The 17558-nt window shown below is 41.4% G+C and overlaps 1 protein-coding gene across 3 annotated transcripts in view; it reads right to left on the bottom strand.

Annotated features, from left to right (window-relative positions):
• NTRK2 (neurotrophic receptor tyrosine kinase 2) overlaps nt 1-17558 on the bottom strand; it is a 359572-nt gene that overhangs the window by 82610 nt on the left and 259404 nt on the right. For all 3 annotated transcript variants that reach the window (XM_024252096.3, XM_054520116.2, XM_054520115.2), the window contains one exon: nt 13865-13995. In XM_024252096.3, the coding sequence (XP_024107864.3) occupies nt 13865-13995 (131 nt within the window). The remainder of the gene's footprint in view (nt 1-13864; nt 13996-17558) is intronic.

The following is a 17558-nucleotide window of genomic DNA, read 5'->3' as shown; positions in this document are numbered from 1 at the left end:
CTCTGCTCAGATAAGATTTAAAAACTTTATGTCATGATTCAGTAGAAAGAAGAGTACAGTGAACCTTTGTGGACCCATCTCCAGCTTCAGCAATGATCAGTTTGCCTGTCTTTATGTAGCACTGCACAGAGCCTTCTCCAGCCTGTGCCCACAAATACTGCTGGCTCACAAAACATCCCTGCCCAGCAAGCCGCAAGAATAGTGGTCACACTGCCAAGGTGAAGATGCCCAGGAGCATGACAGCTGGGTTTTGGTGCCTTTAGTTCTCTGCTTAGATAACTCTGCCACTGTGGTGTCATAACAGGGCAAAGCTGGCATTTAGTGATGCATATAATGTGTTGCGCTCTTGGCATGTGCCCATCACTGAGCCAGAGCTGTGACGACATCAAGAAGGCAATGACCCAGATCCTGGCCTCAGGCACTTATGGGCAAATAGGGAGATATGACATGTATATAAATAACTGCAGTTCAAGCTCAAAACCCACTGTCCTGAATGAATCAGCAACTGCATCTCTCTCCAGCTCAATCCCTTGACACTCTTCTCAAAACCCATACATCCACGTTAGGAACTGTCTGCAGCTGCCCCGATGACAACAGGCCATGCCTCCCTCCCTTTGCACATGTGCATTCCTCTGCCTGGAATGCTATATTGGGTGTGGTCACTGGCATGGGAGGTTGAACTCCCCGCCTTTGCCAAGGCTGTTCACTTCCTAATCCTGGGAGCCTGTGAATATGTTGCCTGATGTGGCAAATGCAGCTTTGCAGATGTAACTAAGTTAAGGATCTTGAGGTGGAGAGAGATTATCCTGGATTATCCAGGAGGGCCCAATGTCATTACAAGCGTCCTTATAAGAGCAAAGAGAGACCAGGCACAGTAGCTCATGCCTGTAATCCCAGTACTTTGGGAGGCTGAGGCAGGCAGATCACCCGAGGTCAGGAGTTCGAGACCAGCCTGGCAAACATAGTGAAACACTGTCTCTACTAAAAATACAAAAATTAGCCAGGTGTGATGGTGTGCGCCTGTAATTCCAGATACTCGGGAGGCTGAGGTAGAAGAATCACTTGAACCCGGGAGGCAGAGGTTGCAGGGAGCCAAGATCATGCCACTGCAATCCAGCCTGAGCGACAGAGCGAGACTCTGTCTCTAAATAAATAAATAAAAGCAAAGAGAGAGCCATAAGGACAGAGGATCAGAGAGGAGAAAAGATGTCACATTTCTGGCTTTGAGGATGAAGAAAGGAGCCATGAGCCAAGAAATGTGGGTGGCCTCTAGAAGCTGAAAATGGCAAGAAAACATGCTAACCTAGAACCTCCAGAAGGAACCAACCCTGTAACATCTTGTCTTTAGCTTAGCAAAACTGATTTCAGGTGTCTGACCACCAGAACTGAGATAAATCACTTGTGTTGTTTAAGCTGGTGAATTTGCAGTAATCTGTTACAGCAGCCATAGAAAACCAATATACCTGGCTAGTATCTAGCAGTCCTCCAAGACTCAGTTCAGCTGTCACCTCTCTGAGAAGTGTTCCCTGACCACCCCTCATTGCTGTCACATCCCCTCTGCACTGCAGGCCAGAGTGGTTGACTCTGCTAGGTGCACCTCATGCTTACCTCTATCACATCGCACACCACAGTACATTCCAATTGCATGTTTACTTGCTTATCTCTGGTACAGGCTGTGAGCTCCTTGACCCAGGAACTATGCATCTCTGCATTGCCAGCCCTGGGCAGAGCACAGGGCGAGTATTCAACATCTATTTGTGTAATGAATGATGAAGGCCACGAGAACTAAACACTGACAGCAAGAGAAGTCAGAGAGGGAGTGGTTGCTTCTAATTGAGGAAAAGGCATACTTCTCCTGGCAGAAGTGGCACGTGAGTTGTGAATCCCATCTTCAGGGAGACTACAGTCAGTCATTAAGGTTAGATGGCAAATGGGAACATCTGTGTTCACTTAAATTTAGTATTGGAATGGAATGAAAGCACTGTCATCTGTCAGATATGTAGTGACTGCAAAACTAAAAGATGGTATCCAGTGTCCAGAACATGGCCAGGTCCCTGGTGGTCATTTTCTAGATCACGGCCTCGGTGCTGCTCTCCCTGTGGGGACACGCCTGACCTACGTGACCTGGAGACCTTGAATGTGCCACAGGTGAAGTTCCCCAGGGAGCAGATCTGAGCTGGAGATTAGCAGGTGAGGCATTTATTAGGGCACGCTCTCGAGATCAATACTATTTTCACTTTACTCTGTGGTTTTCTGAGAAGTGTCTTTATAAGCACCACCAGCTCTGTTTGGAAAAGTGAGTGAATTTGGGTCAGCAAGTGCTCAGGGGCCATAAACCTTCTATGGGGCTGTTGCCATAGAAACAGCACATTCCTTCATTAAATAACAAAATGAACAGTGGCCAGGAACCTGGGGTCTGGGTCTCTGCTCCCTTGAAGCTACAGAAACTGGGCCTGACATGGCCCCTGTGCCACCCAGATTTAATTAGTTTAGTGTTTAGCTAGATCCAAACTCAACTCCTTTGCATCCCTCTTGCACAGGGAGAAGTGATGTGCTTATCTTGCTGAATTTCACAGCAGAAAAATAGCAGATGAGGTATGGAGGGGATGGAGGAGATGGAGGAGATGGAAGAGATGGAAGTCTATCTGCTGGGTCCTTCTCCTGGGCCCATGGAGCAAACCACATACACCAGTGCCTTTCTCACACTTGCACTTTCGTAATGGTGTTGGGTACATGCCTGTCTCCACTCCTGCCTTTGACAGTCGAAGTGTGTCCTGTTCACCCTTTTATCACCTGCTGCCTAATCCAGTATCAGGCAACTAAAAGAACCCCTGACACATGAAGTTTGTGCAAAGTAGAGATAAAAGAATGTGAGGAAGAATGACCAGTGAATGATCATCTGGAAAAGTTGAACATGGGGAGGAGTTGAACATGAGGAGTTGAACAAAGTGAGGAGTGGAAATGAAAGAAGGACAAGGAAAAGAAAGCAAGTGAAAGGACTTGCTTCCAAGGCTGAGGGGAGGTGCCCAAATACACTCTCTCCTGGAGAGTTGGCCCCAAACTTGTGTTCCCCTTCCAGTAAAAGGACAAATCCTCACAATGGTGGTGCTCAAACAGAAGGGGTTCTAGCTTAGCATCAGAAGAGGCAGGTTCAAATCCTGGCTCTGCCCTCGAGCTCTCTGACTCTGGTTTTCTTCTTTGAGAGTGAGGATAACAATATCATCATCTCCTCCACAGGGACATGAGGATAATGATGCAAGGTAGTGTAAGTTCGGATGTTTTCCTTGGTAGAGAGGGACATTTGATGATTTGAATTTGAAACCACAACCAGTCTTGTATTCAGTTTGCTCACATAAGAATCCAAGAAGGTCAAAGTATGCATGAATAAGGCTCAGGGGCCAACCCAAGATATGAGAGCAGAGGTGCTGCTGGAGCTACCACTTCTTCCCAGAGGACTGTCCAACTTCCCCAAAGTGTCATACTGCACACAGAGATCCAGCCCTTGGCCTGCAATGTTTTTTCAGAGATCCAGTCTCTACAGAGGATGCTCTGAGTCACTGAGACAGCTTATTTCTAAGGCACATGCCTATGTTTTTCAGTGATTTGGAAAAGGTACTGACCCTTGAAGGTCATTATCACAAGGCATGAACAAATTCTGTGTATAATCTTTCTGCTCAAATTTTAGCTATGTAGTATTGATTCAAGAATGCTAGATTGGGCCAGGCGTGGTGGCTCACGCCTGTAATCCCAGCTACTCGGGAGGCTGAGGCAGGAGAATGGCATGAACCCAGGAGGCAGAGCTTGCAGTGAGCAGACAGCACGCCACTGCACTCCAGCCTGGGCAACAGAGCGAGACTCCGTCTCAAAAAAAAAAAGAATGCTAGACTGTGTGTGTATGTGTGTGAGAGAGAGAGAGAGCGAGAGAGAGAGAACAAGGTTTTCTTTTTTGAAACGCCAACCTGAAAGAGTTAAGAAGCATCTAACATTTCCATGTCCCCAAAGCAAAATATGGAAAAGAGCCCATTCTCAGTGCAATGTCAAAAACTGTGCTTCAGTAACATTTTTGAAATTGAGAGAAGAGATTCCACTATTCATGGGGCAAATGCATCTCGCAAACCTGGCTTCATCCAGCATGCCCATCCATTTTTGCATGTTGGGTCTTTTTTCTAAATTATGATTCAATTCTATTTTAAGAGATTCAGAAAATATGGTGGTAACAACTTGGGCAAAATCATCTTCTGAATTTGGCACTGTAAGGGCAGAATTTTTCTAAGGGTGGAACCATAGCCAGATAGCAATCAGAAGCTGGAAAATCCTGCTATCAACCCTATTTATAAAAATCATCTCTGTTTTAGTACCATGGCTGATTGTCATTTTACTCAATTATGCAAGGCTTGGCTGGTTCCCTGAGTCCCTTGGCAATGCACTGAGGCCATGAATATCGGTGGCAGCTTCCCTCACTGACAATCCCTCTTCTTCAGGTTCATTTTGACAAGCATATTTGCCCGATCACTGAGCATTGCTATTTTCTTACTCCTACTGTCTGCTTTGTAGTTCCATTTCTTCTTATTCCTGGTGAATTTCCTGACACCCCAAAGCTGCCATCTTTTCTGAAGATACTCTTAAGGGAGAGGGCTCCTCCAGAACTATAGCGAGATACTGCCTGGAGTACATATTGATTCAGAATTGGAAATAATGCACTAGCATGAAATAAATTTCAGCACAGAACTGAGAAACTAGTGATGGTGAAATAGAAGAGCAAAAACAAAAGAAAAATCAAAATTCATATGAAATGCTTCAGCAAAATATTTAGGTCAATGGAAAACTAGTAAGAGAGGCAAGAGGGCTTATTTGAAATCATTGGTGTGATAGAATATTGTAGGACGTGACAAATGATCATCCATTTCAAAGTATAGGTGGTTTAGGAGAGATGAGGTAAAATAGAGGTTGTGTTCTTTTTAAAAGTACTGATCTTATATTCTTCTTCTCATATATTTTAGAGATCATAGAAACAGTGTCTTTGTTAAGGTGAAAGACAAAATATAGAAGAGATTATTATGGTAAGACCTCACTATGCCCAATTCCCACCATAGTGTTTAAAACACAGAGGGAAATTTAAAAACTCCCAAACCAGTTAACCAAGATGCACGAGAATGTTTGGTTAATATGCCTGAGTTCCTCTGGGTTAGGATCACTGTGGCAAGATCTGTTGCAAATGGAGAATCTTTAGTCTCCTGATGGCTTCTGGATGTGCACTGTCCAATATGGTAGCCAACAGTCACAGGTGGCTAGTGATGATTTGAAATGTGGCAAGTCCAAATTGAGATGTATTTTAGGTAAAAAAAAAAAACTAACAGATTTTGAGACCTTGCTATAAATAAAATAATATAAACTCTCTCATTAATATTTTATATTAATAGTACATTGAAATGATAATATAGATATGTTGAGTTAAATAAACTATATTGATTAAATAAGTTTCATATGTTTCTTTTTACATTTTAAGTATGCATACTAAGAAGTTAAAAATTACAAATGTGACTCGCAATAGTGGCTTACATTATGCTTCTGTTGGACTTCATTGTTCTATAAAAGCCACCTCCATAGGCTATTAGTGAGCCAACTTTTTTCTTGGGAATGTTGGAAAACATTTCTAAACTATAAAATTGAGATAGAATTAAGGTAGACACACTTATAAGTTTGTTACAGGCAATGATTAACCACGCATTTAGAACAAGCCTTGATCATAATGCTGCATGCTGCATGAACTTCTAACGATAGGATCTTTTCTAAAAATAGGTAGAGGAAGTGTCTATCAAATTCTTACAAAATTCAGCTTTGGAGGAGTGTATTTTAATGAATTCATGGATAGAAAGAACTTGGTAGAAATAAAATCTTAGAAACTAGAGAAAGTGCAATAGGTAGCTTCCCAACATCCCTACAAATGTAAAAACTCATTAAATGATTGTATGAAGAGGATAATGATCACAAACACTCAGATTGTGCTTGCTATGTGCTAGAAAACAATACTCTATGTATATCAACTCAGTTAGTTGTATATAACTCCTTTGACAGGACTTTAATTATGTACCAACTGACAACCTCAAATACATGATTTATAGCCAGGGTGTTCACTGCTATCTTTATTTTCTCAGCCATACTGGCTCTTCCAGCTCAGATCTAACAAGGCAACTATCCAAAGGGAAACAGGAGGTTAAGTTCTGATTCACATACTTTAAACTATTTGCAATAATATGGTGGATAAAATAGACGGTTTATACTTGCATATTATATCAAGTTGCATTTTAGAAATGTTATGTCTTTGTACAGGAAACTAATTCGTAGCAACTGTCAATTAGAGAAATATTGAATCAAAAGAGAGTGAATCAGAAGTTGACCTCCAATGTGGACAACTGCAATATATTTACAGGCTTTAAATACACCAGCATAAAATTTTCCAATAAAATTTTGCTAGACATAAAGGAGCTGGTAGATCATGGTAGACCATGGTTTGATTGGGAATTCGTTCATCATGTTAAAGTAAATTAAAAAGCAGCACAACTATTTCAATGCATACGTTCCAGAGATACAAAAGTGTGAAACGAATCCTCCAGCTATGTTTGATGCCAGATGAGTCCTCATTAGAGTGAAATGCACTGTTTTGTTTTAGCTTTTCTGAAAATATGTGGATAAATAGAAGATAAGCCAGAAATGAGGGTCACCAAAGTGATTAACAATTCAAAAAACAGATCCCTGACCCAAGGTCTAAAGTTGAAATTACTGGGAAAGGTATATTGATATAGGAACTTAATAATTGGGGACTATCTAATTCAAATGCCTCTCTATCTTACAGTGCACTCCTGCATGCGTGCGTGCACACACACACACACTCTTGAGTGTGCACACCAGGAAAGAATGTACGTACCCAAAGAACAATAGAAATCTAGTCTATTAAGCAACATCTGGATAATAAAGACAATCACAGACACTATTAAAAGTTTTACAGTTTCTGTTCCTAGATCCTTATAAGTGTAGAATTGTCAGTGCTTTCTGCAACATTACGTCATGTTGACACAAACTATTTTTTTAGAGTAACACTAACAATTGTCTTCTTAAGTAACTAATCTTTTCGTCATCAATTTCCATTTTGTGGGAACAAGTACTTCACATGCCAATGTAAGTGGAAACGTGGGAAGGAGGCACCGGAAGAGGGAGGAATGGGAGAAGGACTTCACAATTAATGAAGACGTGAAAAGTGATATGATGACTGTCATAAAAAATAAAAAGAAATAATGAAAAGAGCCATCTGTCTTAGAAATAACCTTGCCTGGGTAGAGCACTTGAGTCAACTAACTCTTGATGCTTTTTCTCATCTATGTTTTTTTTTTTTTAAACTGTTCCAGAATTGGAGAGAATGTGCTTTTCTTGTGAGCCCTTATACTGCTCTTGTACAGATTCTGAGACAAGTGGCTCTGGTTGCTTCTATTCCCAAAGGTGGCCTCTTCTGTACCATGTGACCACCTCAGATGATTGGATGGAAGGTAGGTGTCCTGGCATGAAGATTAAATGGCATTGCAGATGACTAATTGGAAGAACTGGACCATAGTATTTTCCTTCTTGGGGAATCAGCAAGTGAGTCATGGAGGCAGTGTGGGCAGTAGCTGGTATGAAAGCAGCAGGCAAATATTAGGGAGCAGCAGAGGCAAGAGACAGCTGTACTAAGCAGGGGAGTCCCAAGGAGATTCCCTGATGTCTCCTGCAGAGATGATAAAGAAGGGACCGTCACCAGGGCTGCCTCAGATCTTGAGTGAGCTTTCAGATACCAGCTCTTCTCGTCACAGGGAGGCCAAGCTCTCCTGTAATTCCTATTTGAGTTGGTCATCTTTCACTTTCTTCTGTCAGATCTCTTTCTCCCTTCTTTTAGTTATAGCATCTCTAATATTCCTCCAGGGAACCAATACTTCCCCACATTCAGTCCATATGGGTTGGGTAGAGTGGACCCCAACTTTCATTTCCAAGGGTCGGTATGTGACCCAGGCCTGGATAATCAGAATATTCCATTCCTCTGGCCAGAGGGTCTGGTGACACAGCCCAAGATAAGCCAATAGGAGTCATCCCTTACATTTTTGCATAGCTGTTTGCAAGGAGGAGCTCTCTTTCTTTTGAGTTGCTGGGAGGGCAGGATGTAAGCCCTGAGTCATCGCTGTCAAGTCTTTAGCAAAATGTGGAAATAACCTGCCTGAGAATTAAGCCAATACAGAGGCAAGCAGAGCCAAGGGATGGAGAAGACGAGAAAGAGAATCGTTCATTCCCTGGATCTAGTGGTGCCTGAAAGCTGGGATACCCATAGGTAGGTTTTCTAGTAGCATGGATTTCTAGAAGCCAATAAATTCTTTTTTTCTGCTTAAGCCAGCTTGAGTTGGGTTTCCAATGAACATGATATTGTTCTTTTTATAAAAGCTGATGATAATATTTTGCTTGTATTCCCCTGAGGCCTAAACACTCCCTCAGGAATCCAGTATATCTTATTTCCACTTATTCCCTTGAATTAAATATCTACTTGGGAAAATATGAACATGTCTCGCATCCTTCCATACAAACGACATAACTAACACACTCCTTTATATTATTTGATAAGTGTCATTGTGTTGGATTTCCTCAATCTGGTTCACCAGGGCACATGTAAAATTCAATAAATGAAAATATGGTACCCAATGAGCACTGGACTGTGTTTAAGTCCTAGGTCTGACATTGACATTAAATGATCTCTTCTAAGCTAGGTGACCTTAGATAGGTCATTTGTCTTCTTTGGATTCCTGTTTCTTCATTGGCAAAATGGTGGAGTTAAGCTAAAGAATATCAATATTAGCTCTATATATCTATATAGTGATTCAATCATTTCTAAAATAATTTCTTGTTAGATTACATTATTCTATATATATCATCTTTACAGTTTCTTTCAGCTATAAAAGTCTATGACTATCAATAGATCATCAAATTATTTCCCTACCTAGAAATGCCAACTGTCAACTCTTTTTTTCTTTTCCTTTTTTCTTTTTTTTTTTTTTTTGAGTTGGGGTCTCACTCTGTCACCCAGAGTGGAGTGCAGCGGTGCAATCTCGGCTCACTACAACCTCTGCCTCCCAGGCTCAAGCAATCTTTCCACTTCAGCCTCCCAAGTAGCTGGGACCATAGGTGCATGCCACCACACTCAGCTAACTTTTTGTATTTTTTGTAGAGATGGAGTTTCATCATGTTGCCCAGGCTGGTCTTGAACTCCTGAGCTCAAGCAATTCATCCGCCTTGGCCTCCCAAAGTGCTGGGATTACAGGCATGAGCCATCACACCTGGCGCAACTCTCTATTTATCAAAAGGCTATTATTTTCATGATCTTTTTGTTCTTCCATGCACCCACCCATCCATCCCTTCATTCATTCAACAGGCATTTCCTGCATACTACTACATATGAGGCAATGTGCTAAAAGGCACTATTGCCATTCTGGGGAATATGCCACTCTACTAGAGGAGACAGACATTCAATGCCATTCATTAAATAAGCCCAGAAATATATATATATAATTTTAAAATATTGACAAATGCTGTAAAGGACAAGTACAGATGTTTTAATAGCATATATCATGGAGATGTGACCTAGATGGAGGAGCAAATAAGGCACATCCTCCCCAAGAGGGACAACTTGAATTGAGAGCTGATGGGTGGATGGGAGTTACCTGGACCAAGAGGCTGGGTAGGGGCCATCCCGACATGGAAATGGAAGAAACATGTTGGATGCCACTTGGGGCCTGCCTCATTATGTGCTAGAGGATTTATCAGAAAACTTTTCCAAACTCTTGGTGGAGAAAAACATCATCATTTTCTCTGTTGACAAGAAAGAATTCGGAAACATGAAAAGCAAAAATCCTAAGTCAGATTCCAACGAAAGTGCTTGCTGAAGTCAAATCTTACCATTTTTTATCTTGCCAAGTCTTCTTCCTGTGCAACACCTCTGACTCACTTTAACTTACACCTTGGGGAAGTCACTCGACTTCCTTGAATCTCAGTTTTCTCATCCATAAAACATGAGGCTTGGGTTATATATATGATTTCTAAGGTCTCTCTCCTATTCAGCATTTTGTGTTTCTAGAAATACACCTGAGTTAGTGGGGAGGGGAGGAGAGACCATGACTCCCACAACGCACACTTGTGGATATATTTAAAAAGCAAAAATCAATGTGGATTCATAGTACAAGGAAATGTTATAGGAATTGCAGCTTTGGAAATACAGGTTGGATGGAGCCAAAAATAGCTAATGCATCCACAGTTAATGCAGGGAAACTGCGATGAAGCGTTTCCTTGGCAATTGACTTACTTAAAGGTAAAGTAACTCAGTTGGATCAAAGACTGGTTTCTCTGCTTCTCCTCCTCTCTATGGGTTCTTTGATTATAACTCAGTGCAAATGGAAAAAATAATGGTTGATAGATCAATTTCACTAAAAAAAACAAAGGTCATCCAAAAATATCAGGAAAGGGACAATCCGGTTGGATCCAAACAAGCAAATACTCTGATGGGAGAGGCATGCTCAGCTCTGTGTGCCCTGAAGTGTTGTGCACATGCGTTAGGATCACTTCTACCCTAAATCTCTTCCTATGGCTCCCTCAAGCTCTTAAATCATCAACACCAGAATTTACAGGAATCTGACATCTGTCAATCTGAATGTAAAGCCTTAGATTTCACACCAGAGTCAGCTCCTTCTAGAGAAGGAAAAAGGACAATAGCTGCTATTTCTTAGCATGCATAATCAATGTTGCAGGGGTTGCTAAGCAACAGCAGAAAGGCTGTCAAACATCCCTGGGTGTCTCCAATGGAAGAGGAGCAAGCCCGGCAGTCACTCCACAGAGGTGAGAAGCTGTGCAGTCCCCGGCAGCTGCATTCAGTTGGTTTCATTCCTTTAAAAAATCCCTTCATTGTGGTCAGGGCTGAACCATAGACATTTTCTTCCCAGGCTCCTTTGGATAGTCTTTGAATACACTTTCAATAGGCCTAAAGCCCTAAAAATGAGCAGGTCAGGCTGGCGAGTGACAGCTCTGTGAAAGGTCCATGGGTTATTCTGATCCAATTCAGCCTGGAGCCTGTGGAAGGTCCAGCTAGTCCCTTACGTGGCTGCAGCCTCTGAATCCCAGAGAGTTGAAATAAACATCCTCTCTGAAGCTTGAAATTACTCTAGCAAACATAAGCAAAACCTCCCATTTAAAAAAAAAATTCACATGTAAGGTCACTGACATGAGACTTCTTAAGTTTGTGACCACGAAGTTAGAATGAATTTTTAGTCTGCAGGCACTTTGTCCTCCTTATTTGAGATGACAGATGATAGTGTCATTTGAATTTCCACAAGAATGAGACTAGCAAAGAGAAGAGTTGGGATTTAACAAAGAATTAAATCCTGTTTTTCCTTTTTTTTAAGCAGTGTTGATTAAAGAAACACTCATCATAGGTCATTGCTTTGCAAATACTTACTTGGCAAAGCCAGGATGTATGTGAAGACTAGGCCCTAGGTCTGGTTCAGAGGTGGAACTAGGAATGTGATTGGGATGTAAACCAGAGAGGGTCCTCACTGACAGTGGTAATGGGACATATGCCCAAACAGAAGCATGCCGTGGGCAGGAAAGTGGAATTGCATAAGATGTCTTTTAATGCCAACCCAGGTACTAGGCTAAACATCACTGTCACCAGCTGACTCTTCACTGTTAGTTGTCCAAGCCCTGAAGTCCTATTTGAGCATATGTTTGGAAGGAAATGTAACACATAAGCTGAGGGTGCCCTGGATTCAGCTACGCAACACACTCTCCTTAAAGGTATTGCAAGAAGTACAGAGAAGCAGGCACAGGGCAAGAAGTGGTACTAAGATGAAAGGCCATACCCACTGAGAAATCTGTTGGCTCTATCTCTATATCTGCGTGAGGTTTCTCAGTTATTTCTACACTCTCATCTAGGATTCCCTAGTCTCCCAGGATTTCTTTACATTCAAAGAGTCCATCTTGTGACACCCACAGAGTCTGAAGGTCTGACTTAGCTTCCTGGGTGGCAGTACAAAATATGCGCCCAGAACACAAATACAGAGTCTTAAGTTTCCTTGTCTATAATACATGGCTAGCCTAGGATTAGATGTTCCCAAAGATTCTTCCAGCTCTAACATGTGATCAAACTATGAATTTACAAAAATAGAGCTACCTTTTGGTCTCATTTAACCAAAAGGGGGAAAAAAAGATACAGTAAGAAGAAAACAGAGACTGCAGATTTAACACTGCCAAATGTTCTGAACATTTTGTGCTAAACAATGACAAACAAAACTTTTTGAATAAGTAAAAGAAAAGAGGAAGTAATAGCAAAAGCAAGAATTAAACATCTCCAGAATGACTACAAGATTCTCACTTTGCCACCTTCTACCCCATTCACCCTCACATCTCTCTAGGATCTCCTTCCTCTCCTCTCTCCTCTCTCTCTCCTCCCCTCCATTTGTCCATCTTGGGGAGATGACGTTTATTTGAAAAATGTTTACATTTATCATTCCTAGGAAGGCCTGTTCTTTATTCACCCCAAAGTGCAGAGTTCAGGAGTCTTCTCTGAGAGTTTAGGAGTATCATGCCACCTTGGTTAGTTTCTTTTGGTGACAAAGAAAGCAAATGTACAGTTTTTCTATTTGGATAAACTTTAATAGAAACCATTTAGTCTGCCGGATGACTCCAAGAATAATTTTATTTCTCAGTTGCGCCCATTATGTATGTACTGAAACATTTTAATGTTAAGTATAACAGTAATGGAATAGACTCCTGATTTTCTAAAATGAAAAGTTGTCCTGGTTATAACTAGTAAATAAATGCCATTTGTAAAAATGTTTCCTGTTTGGCAGAAATAAAACACTTCAAAAAACTCAATCATCTTATATTAAGTCAAGAACTTACATTTTATTACATTAGCCATGTCCATATTTATTTGGAGCTTAATTCATTTTATAAATATATGCCTCTTTTAAGTGTTTTAAATATATATTACCCATTATTTTGGTGAGTTAAAAATTTTTTGAAAAATGTATGTAAAATACCTGAAGCCTTTTGTGCTACTTTTGTTCATTCTTGTGTTTTAGAGAGCTCAGTGGAAATTGGATCCCTTTCAATCATAATGCTTATCTAATCGAAGACCGGGACTCCTTTTTGAGTTTATGAGGACATGACTATGATGGAGGACTTTCAGTCTTCATTTTAGTAAAACCACCATGTCTCCTTGGGTGGTGAATTCCACAGGAGATGCCATCCAGCCCTGGATGAAATCATGCCTGTGCTATATAAAACCCTGGAGATTTGCACGCATCTGGGAGGGTCAAGGTAGGCACAGAGGCTGAGAGGGGAAGTGAAGACCACAATCCTTCCTTCCAGAACCATAAACCTGACACAAGCTTCAGCTGAGCTTGGAACTCCACAATTTGAGGAGACACATGTGAGTCTTCAGCTGAGCTTGGAACTCCACAATTTGAGGAGACACATGTGAGTCTTCAGGACTCAGCTGGTTGAATTCTGTTTGGCCCCACTGACTTCCATCCAAAATTCAGTTAGCATGGACTTGGAAGAGTAGCTCAGAGCTCTTCACAGCCTGCAGACTTGTCAGTGGCCCCTGAGAAGAACCTCTGACAGTTGGATGTGCCCCAAATGTCCTTTCGACTGTCCATTTAGTTTAAAGGAATTTGGATACATCCACCATAGCAGGAACAATTTACTCCTGCATTGGCCACCAAAATATAATAAAATAGAGTTAAATTTCCACACGTAAGTGTGATCATGGTTAATGAGACATTCTGGAATGTTCTCTTACCTTCACTGCCACCAAGATCTTGTCCTGCTCAGGACAGAGGTTATAGCATTCAGCTAGGAACACTTTTCCAAAGGCTCCTTCGCCTAGCTCCCTTTTCAGAACAATGTTATGTCGCTTGATGTGCTGAACAACTGCAAAACAAAGACAGAATGGAAATTGGAATTGAAGCACGCGGAGGTGAAGGCAGCGGGTGAAGAGTTGGTGTCCTGTACCTGAGCTTCCAGGCCCAAGAGTCTCTCCTCTGTGCACAGTGAACCAAAGAAGCTGGGTGTCCATCTTCACAGTCCACCCCAAATGGCTGGGCGGAGGTTTCATCACCTTATTCTCCAGAACATAGTTACTGTTTCTGATAAAACCAAAGTAGATACCTAGTTGCTGACTGCAAAATATCCTTGATAAACTTTATAGACTAAAAAAAGGGAGGAATGAGAAATTCACATTAATGGCAGGCTTCTTATAAGCCACATGCTTTGCATATATTTGTTAGTAGTGTGTCCAGTGGGGCAAAGCAGAGAGATAGCTAGCAATCCTGAATTCTTGGTTAAGCCATGTCAGATTCCTAAGGGAGACAGAGTCAGAGGATACAAAAGGAAAACGCAAGATCTTTGCATTGTTAATTAAGGTTTTGGCCTCACCTCAGTTTTAGCCTTCTAGTGGGGTGGGCTAAAATATGGTTGGGCCTCACTGACTTCCTTTGTTTGGATCAGAAACATCTAGATGTCTGCATTAAGGACTAGCTTCCTTAGCCTGGTTTTAAAATCATGGCTCAGTCTTGGCTCTCCAAGGCCAAGAAGAGACAAAAACAGATGAATCCCAGGACAAGAGAATGTTCCTCCCTACAGTCTGGAGCAGCGATGGCTCAAGTCATTCATCCATACACCCTCTTGATGCACAAGGCAGGAGGCAGTTAAGGATTCTCAGAAGCTCATTGGCTGCAAGGTGGAAACCAGAGAGGGAGCACACCAAAGGACAGAGGTCATGGAGGAGAGGCCCACAAGGAGACCCTTCAGAGGACAGAAGTACATGTGAGCTGTGCCTCCTCACTCAGCACGTTAAATGTTGAGTCCCTTAGCATGGGAGTTTCACTGGGTCTTGGCTGGTATTGTTTTCTGAACTCCTTGTTGCTGAATGGTAGTGCATTAAAAAGAGATTGTGATGCCCTCTAGAGCTTGGAATGTGTGCCCAACTATATTCTCTAATTTCAATCTCACAATCCTGTGACATAATCCTCTCTGCATTTTACAAATGGGAAAACAGTCTGCAGGAATTTCCAAGATTCACAGTTTGGGAATGGAATTGGGATTTGAACCCGAGTCTGTCTGATTCCAGAGTTCATGTGTTTTCTTCTACTTCACAAAGTCTCTTTTCAATTGTAAACTGTACTAAACATGAGCAGAGACTTAATTTATAAGAGAAATAGAGAAAAAAGTAAAAACAATTGCCAGGCTTCCTCTCTGCTTAGTTCATCCTTCAAAGCCCCGTTCAAATTCTTACTCTCTCATAGAGCTTTCCAGGACCACTCTGACCACCAAAGACCTCTTTCTGTGAACTCACATTCTGTCATGGCTTGTTCGTATTCTGATGTATCCCGCAATTATATCACATCTGTAAGCCCCCAAGGTTAAGAGCGAGCCCTAAATATCTCCTGATGCCTCGTGCAACTCAAAGTAGAGATTTAGTACTGTGGTGTAACTTGATAACGTTTTTTAAAACTTTTTTTAATTGATTGTGAACTGCATTATAAGAAAATATAAACCATATCTCTGCAATTTAATTTAAACTGCAGTAAATAATAATAATAAAATGGATACCTATGGACCCACCATCCCATTTAAGAAATAGAATATCACCAGTAACTTTGAAGCACCAATGTGTTCTTTCCTGATTGTACCTACATTCCTACTTATCGCCCAGAGCTTGTTCAGCTTCACCTGTTTCTGAACCTACGTTAAATGGAGTTATACAGTACGAATTCTTGCAGATCTTACATCTCTCTCTCAACAGTGTCCTTGAGATTGGGCTGTATTGTGTGTGTAGTATGAATTATTTCCCTTATACCACTGTATAATATTCTGTGGAAGGACTGTACCACCATTTATTTATCCATTCTATATTGATGGACAGCCTGCTCAGTTTCTTTTTGGACACAACTTTATAGAAAATGCAAGTGGTAATTAAGATTTTGATTTAATGGGATTTTTCTTTCCCCCCGATAATTCATGTGGTTCAGAGCTGTGAATGCCTTTGTGAGCCTCTGGGAACTCAGGGTGATAAAAATCAAAAGGTCTTTTTATGAGCAACAATATGGATGAATATAAGAACGTATATTAATTTCTCATGCTCCAGTGATGACGACTGAATTTAAGAGGAGAGAAATGTGTTCATTAGGGAGAGTGCCCATATAAAGACACAAATGCAATTCTTGCAGATAATTAGCTGCCCTATTTAAATCTAATATTTAACTCCCTGGTTGTCACATGTTCATTGAGAATTAAATTCCCACTTGATTTATTTCTCACTCTAACCAGAGCAAGGCAAGTATTTAACTTTTTTTTTTTTTTTTTTTGCATTTTATTACATACCTTCTTTCTTTTCGCAGTCCAAGCAGGAGAAAAATTTGATGGAAAATAAGTTTTTAAGGCCAAGGCCACAATTTCATCATTTCCAAAACTAAAATTGATTAAAGCAGTTTTCCCACGTTGACCTTGAAAGCGGGAAAGCTGCATCTTTTCTTTAGGAAATGGGCTACTATATTTGCATTTATCTGCTTTGTTATGTTTTGGGGCACTGATCATCTGAGCAGTGTCCTTTTGCCACTGTATTCTCTCTAAATGGAATAAATTTCTCTCTCTCTCTCTCTCTCTTTTTTGAGACAGAGTCTCGCTCTGTCGCCCAGGCTGGAGTGCAGTGGCACAATCTCGGCTCACTGCAACCTCTGCCTCCCAGGTTCAAGCGATTCTTCCGCCTCAGCCTCCTGAGTAGGTGAGACTACAGGTGTGTGCCACCACACCTGGCTAATTTTTTTGTATTTTTAGTAGAGATGGGGTTTCACCATATTGGCCAGGCTGATCTCAAACTCCTGACCTCGTGATCCACCCACCTTGGCCTCCCAAAGTGCTGGGATTACAGGTGTGAGCCACCGCGCCTGGCCAAATTTCTCTTTTTTAAGACTGAGCTACTTAGGGGCACAGGAATTTTATATTTGTATTCCTGACAGGGCCTCACAGTGCTGTGCATACAATTGGTGCTTTATAAATATCTGTGAAAAAATATGTTTAATAATGATAACCACAGACAAGTACTACTTGACTATGTTATTTGAGTTAATTGAGGTCAACTCTTTTAAGCATGTAGGTGATAAAGTAGCTGTATTCTCTGAGATGGCAGCAGTGGGAAGAACATCTAATCTGAAGCTTTCCCGTCATTGAGCTAAGAACGTCTTCCCATTCTCCTTTAAGAAGGCATCAAAACTCACCCCAACTTGCCCATTTTCCATTTCCCTACAACACCACAGGAAGCCTCTAGTTATCCAGACACTATCCTCCCAATGTGGATCGCTTATGCCCCTTCAGCTCCCCTGGACACCCCTCCACGGTGTACTCTGAGCTCACTGCCTGTGACTCCACAAGCTCCTTATTTCCTCAACTCTCCTTAAACATCCCTTTACCTCCCTGATTTAAATAAAACCTCGGCA

This window comes from Pongo abelii, chromosome 13 (assembly GCF_028885655.2).
Source record: "Pongo abelii isolate AG06213 chromosome 13, NHGRI_mPonAbe1-v2.0_pri, whole genome shotgun sequence".
NCBI classification, from domain to species: domain Eukaryota; kingdom Metazoa; phylum Chordata; class Mammalia; order Primates; family Hominidae; genus Pongo; species Pongo abelii.
The sequence above is the reverse complement of the archived record's forward strand: the minus strand, read 5'-3'. Positions and strand labels throughout refer to the sequence as shown.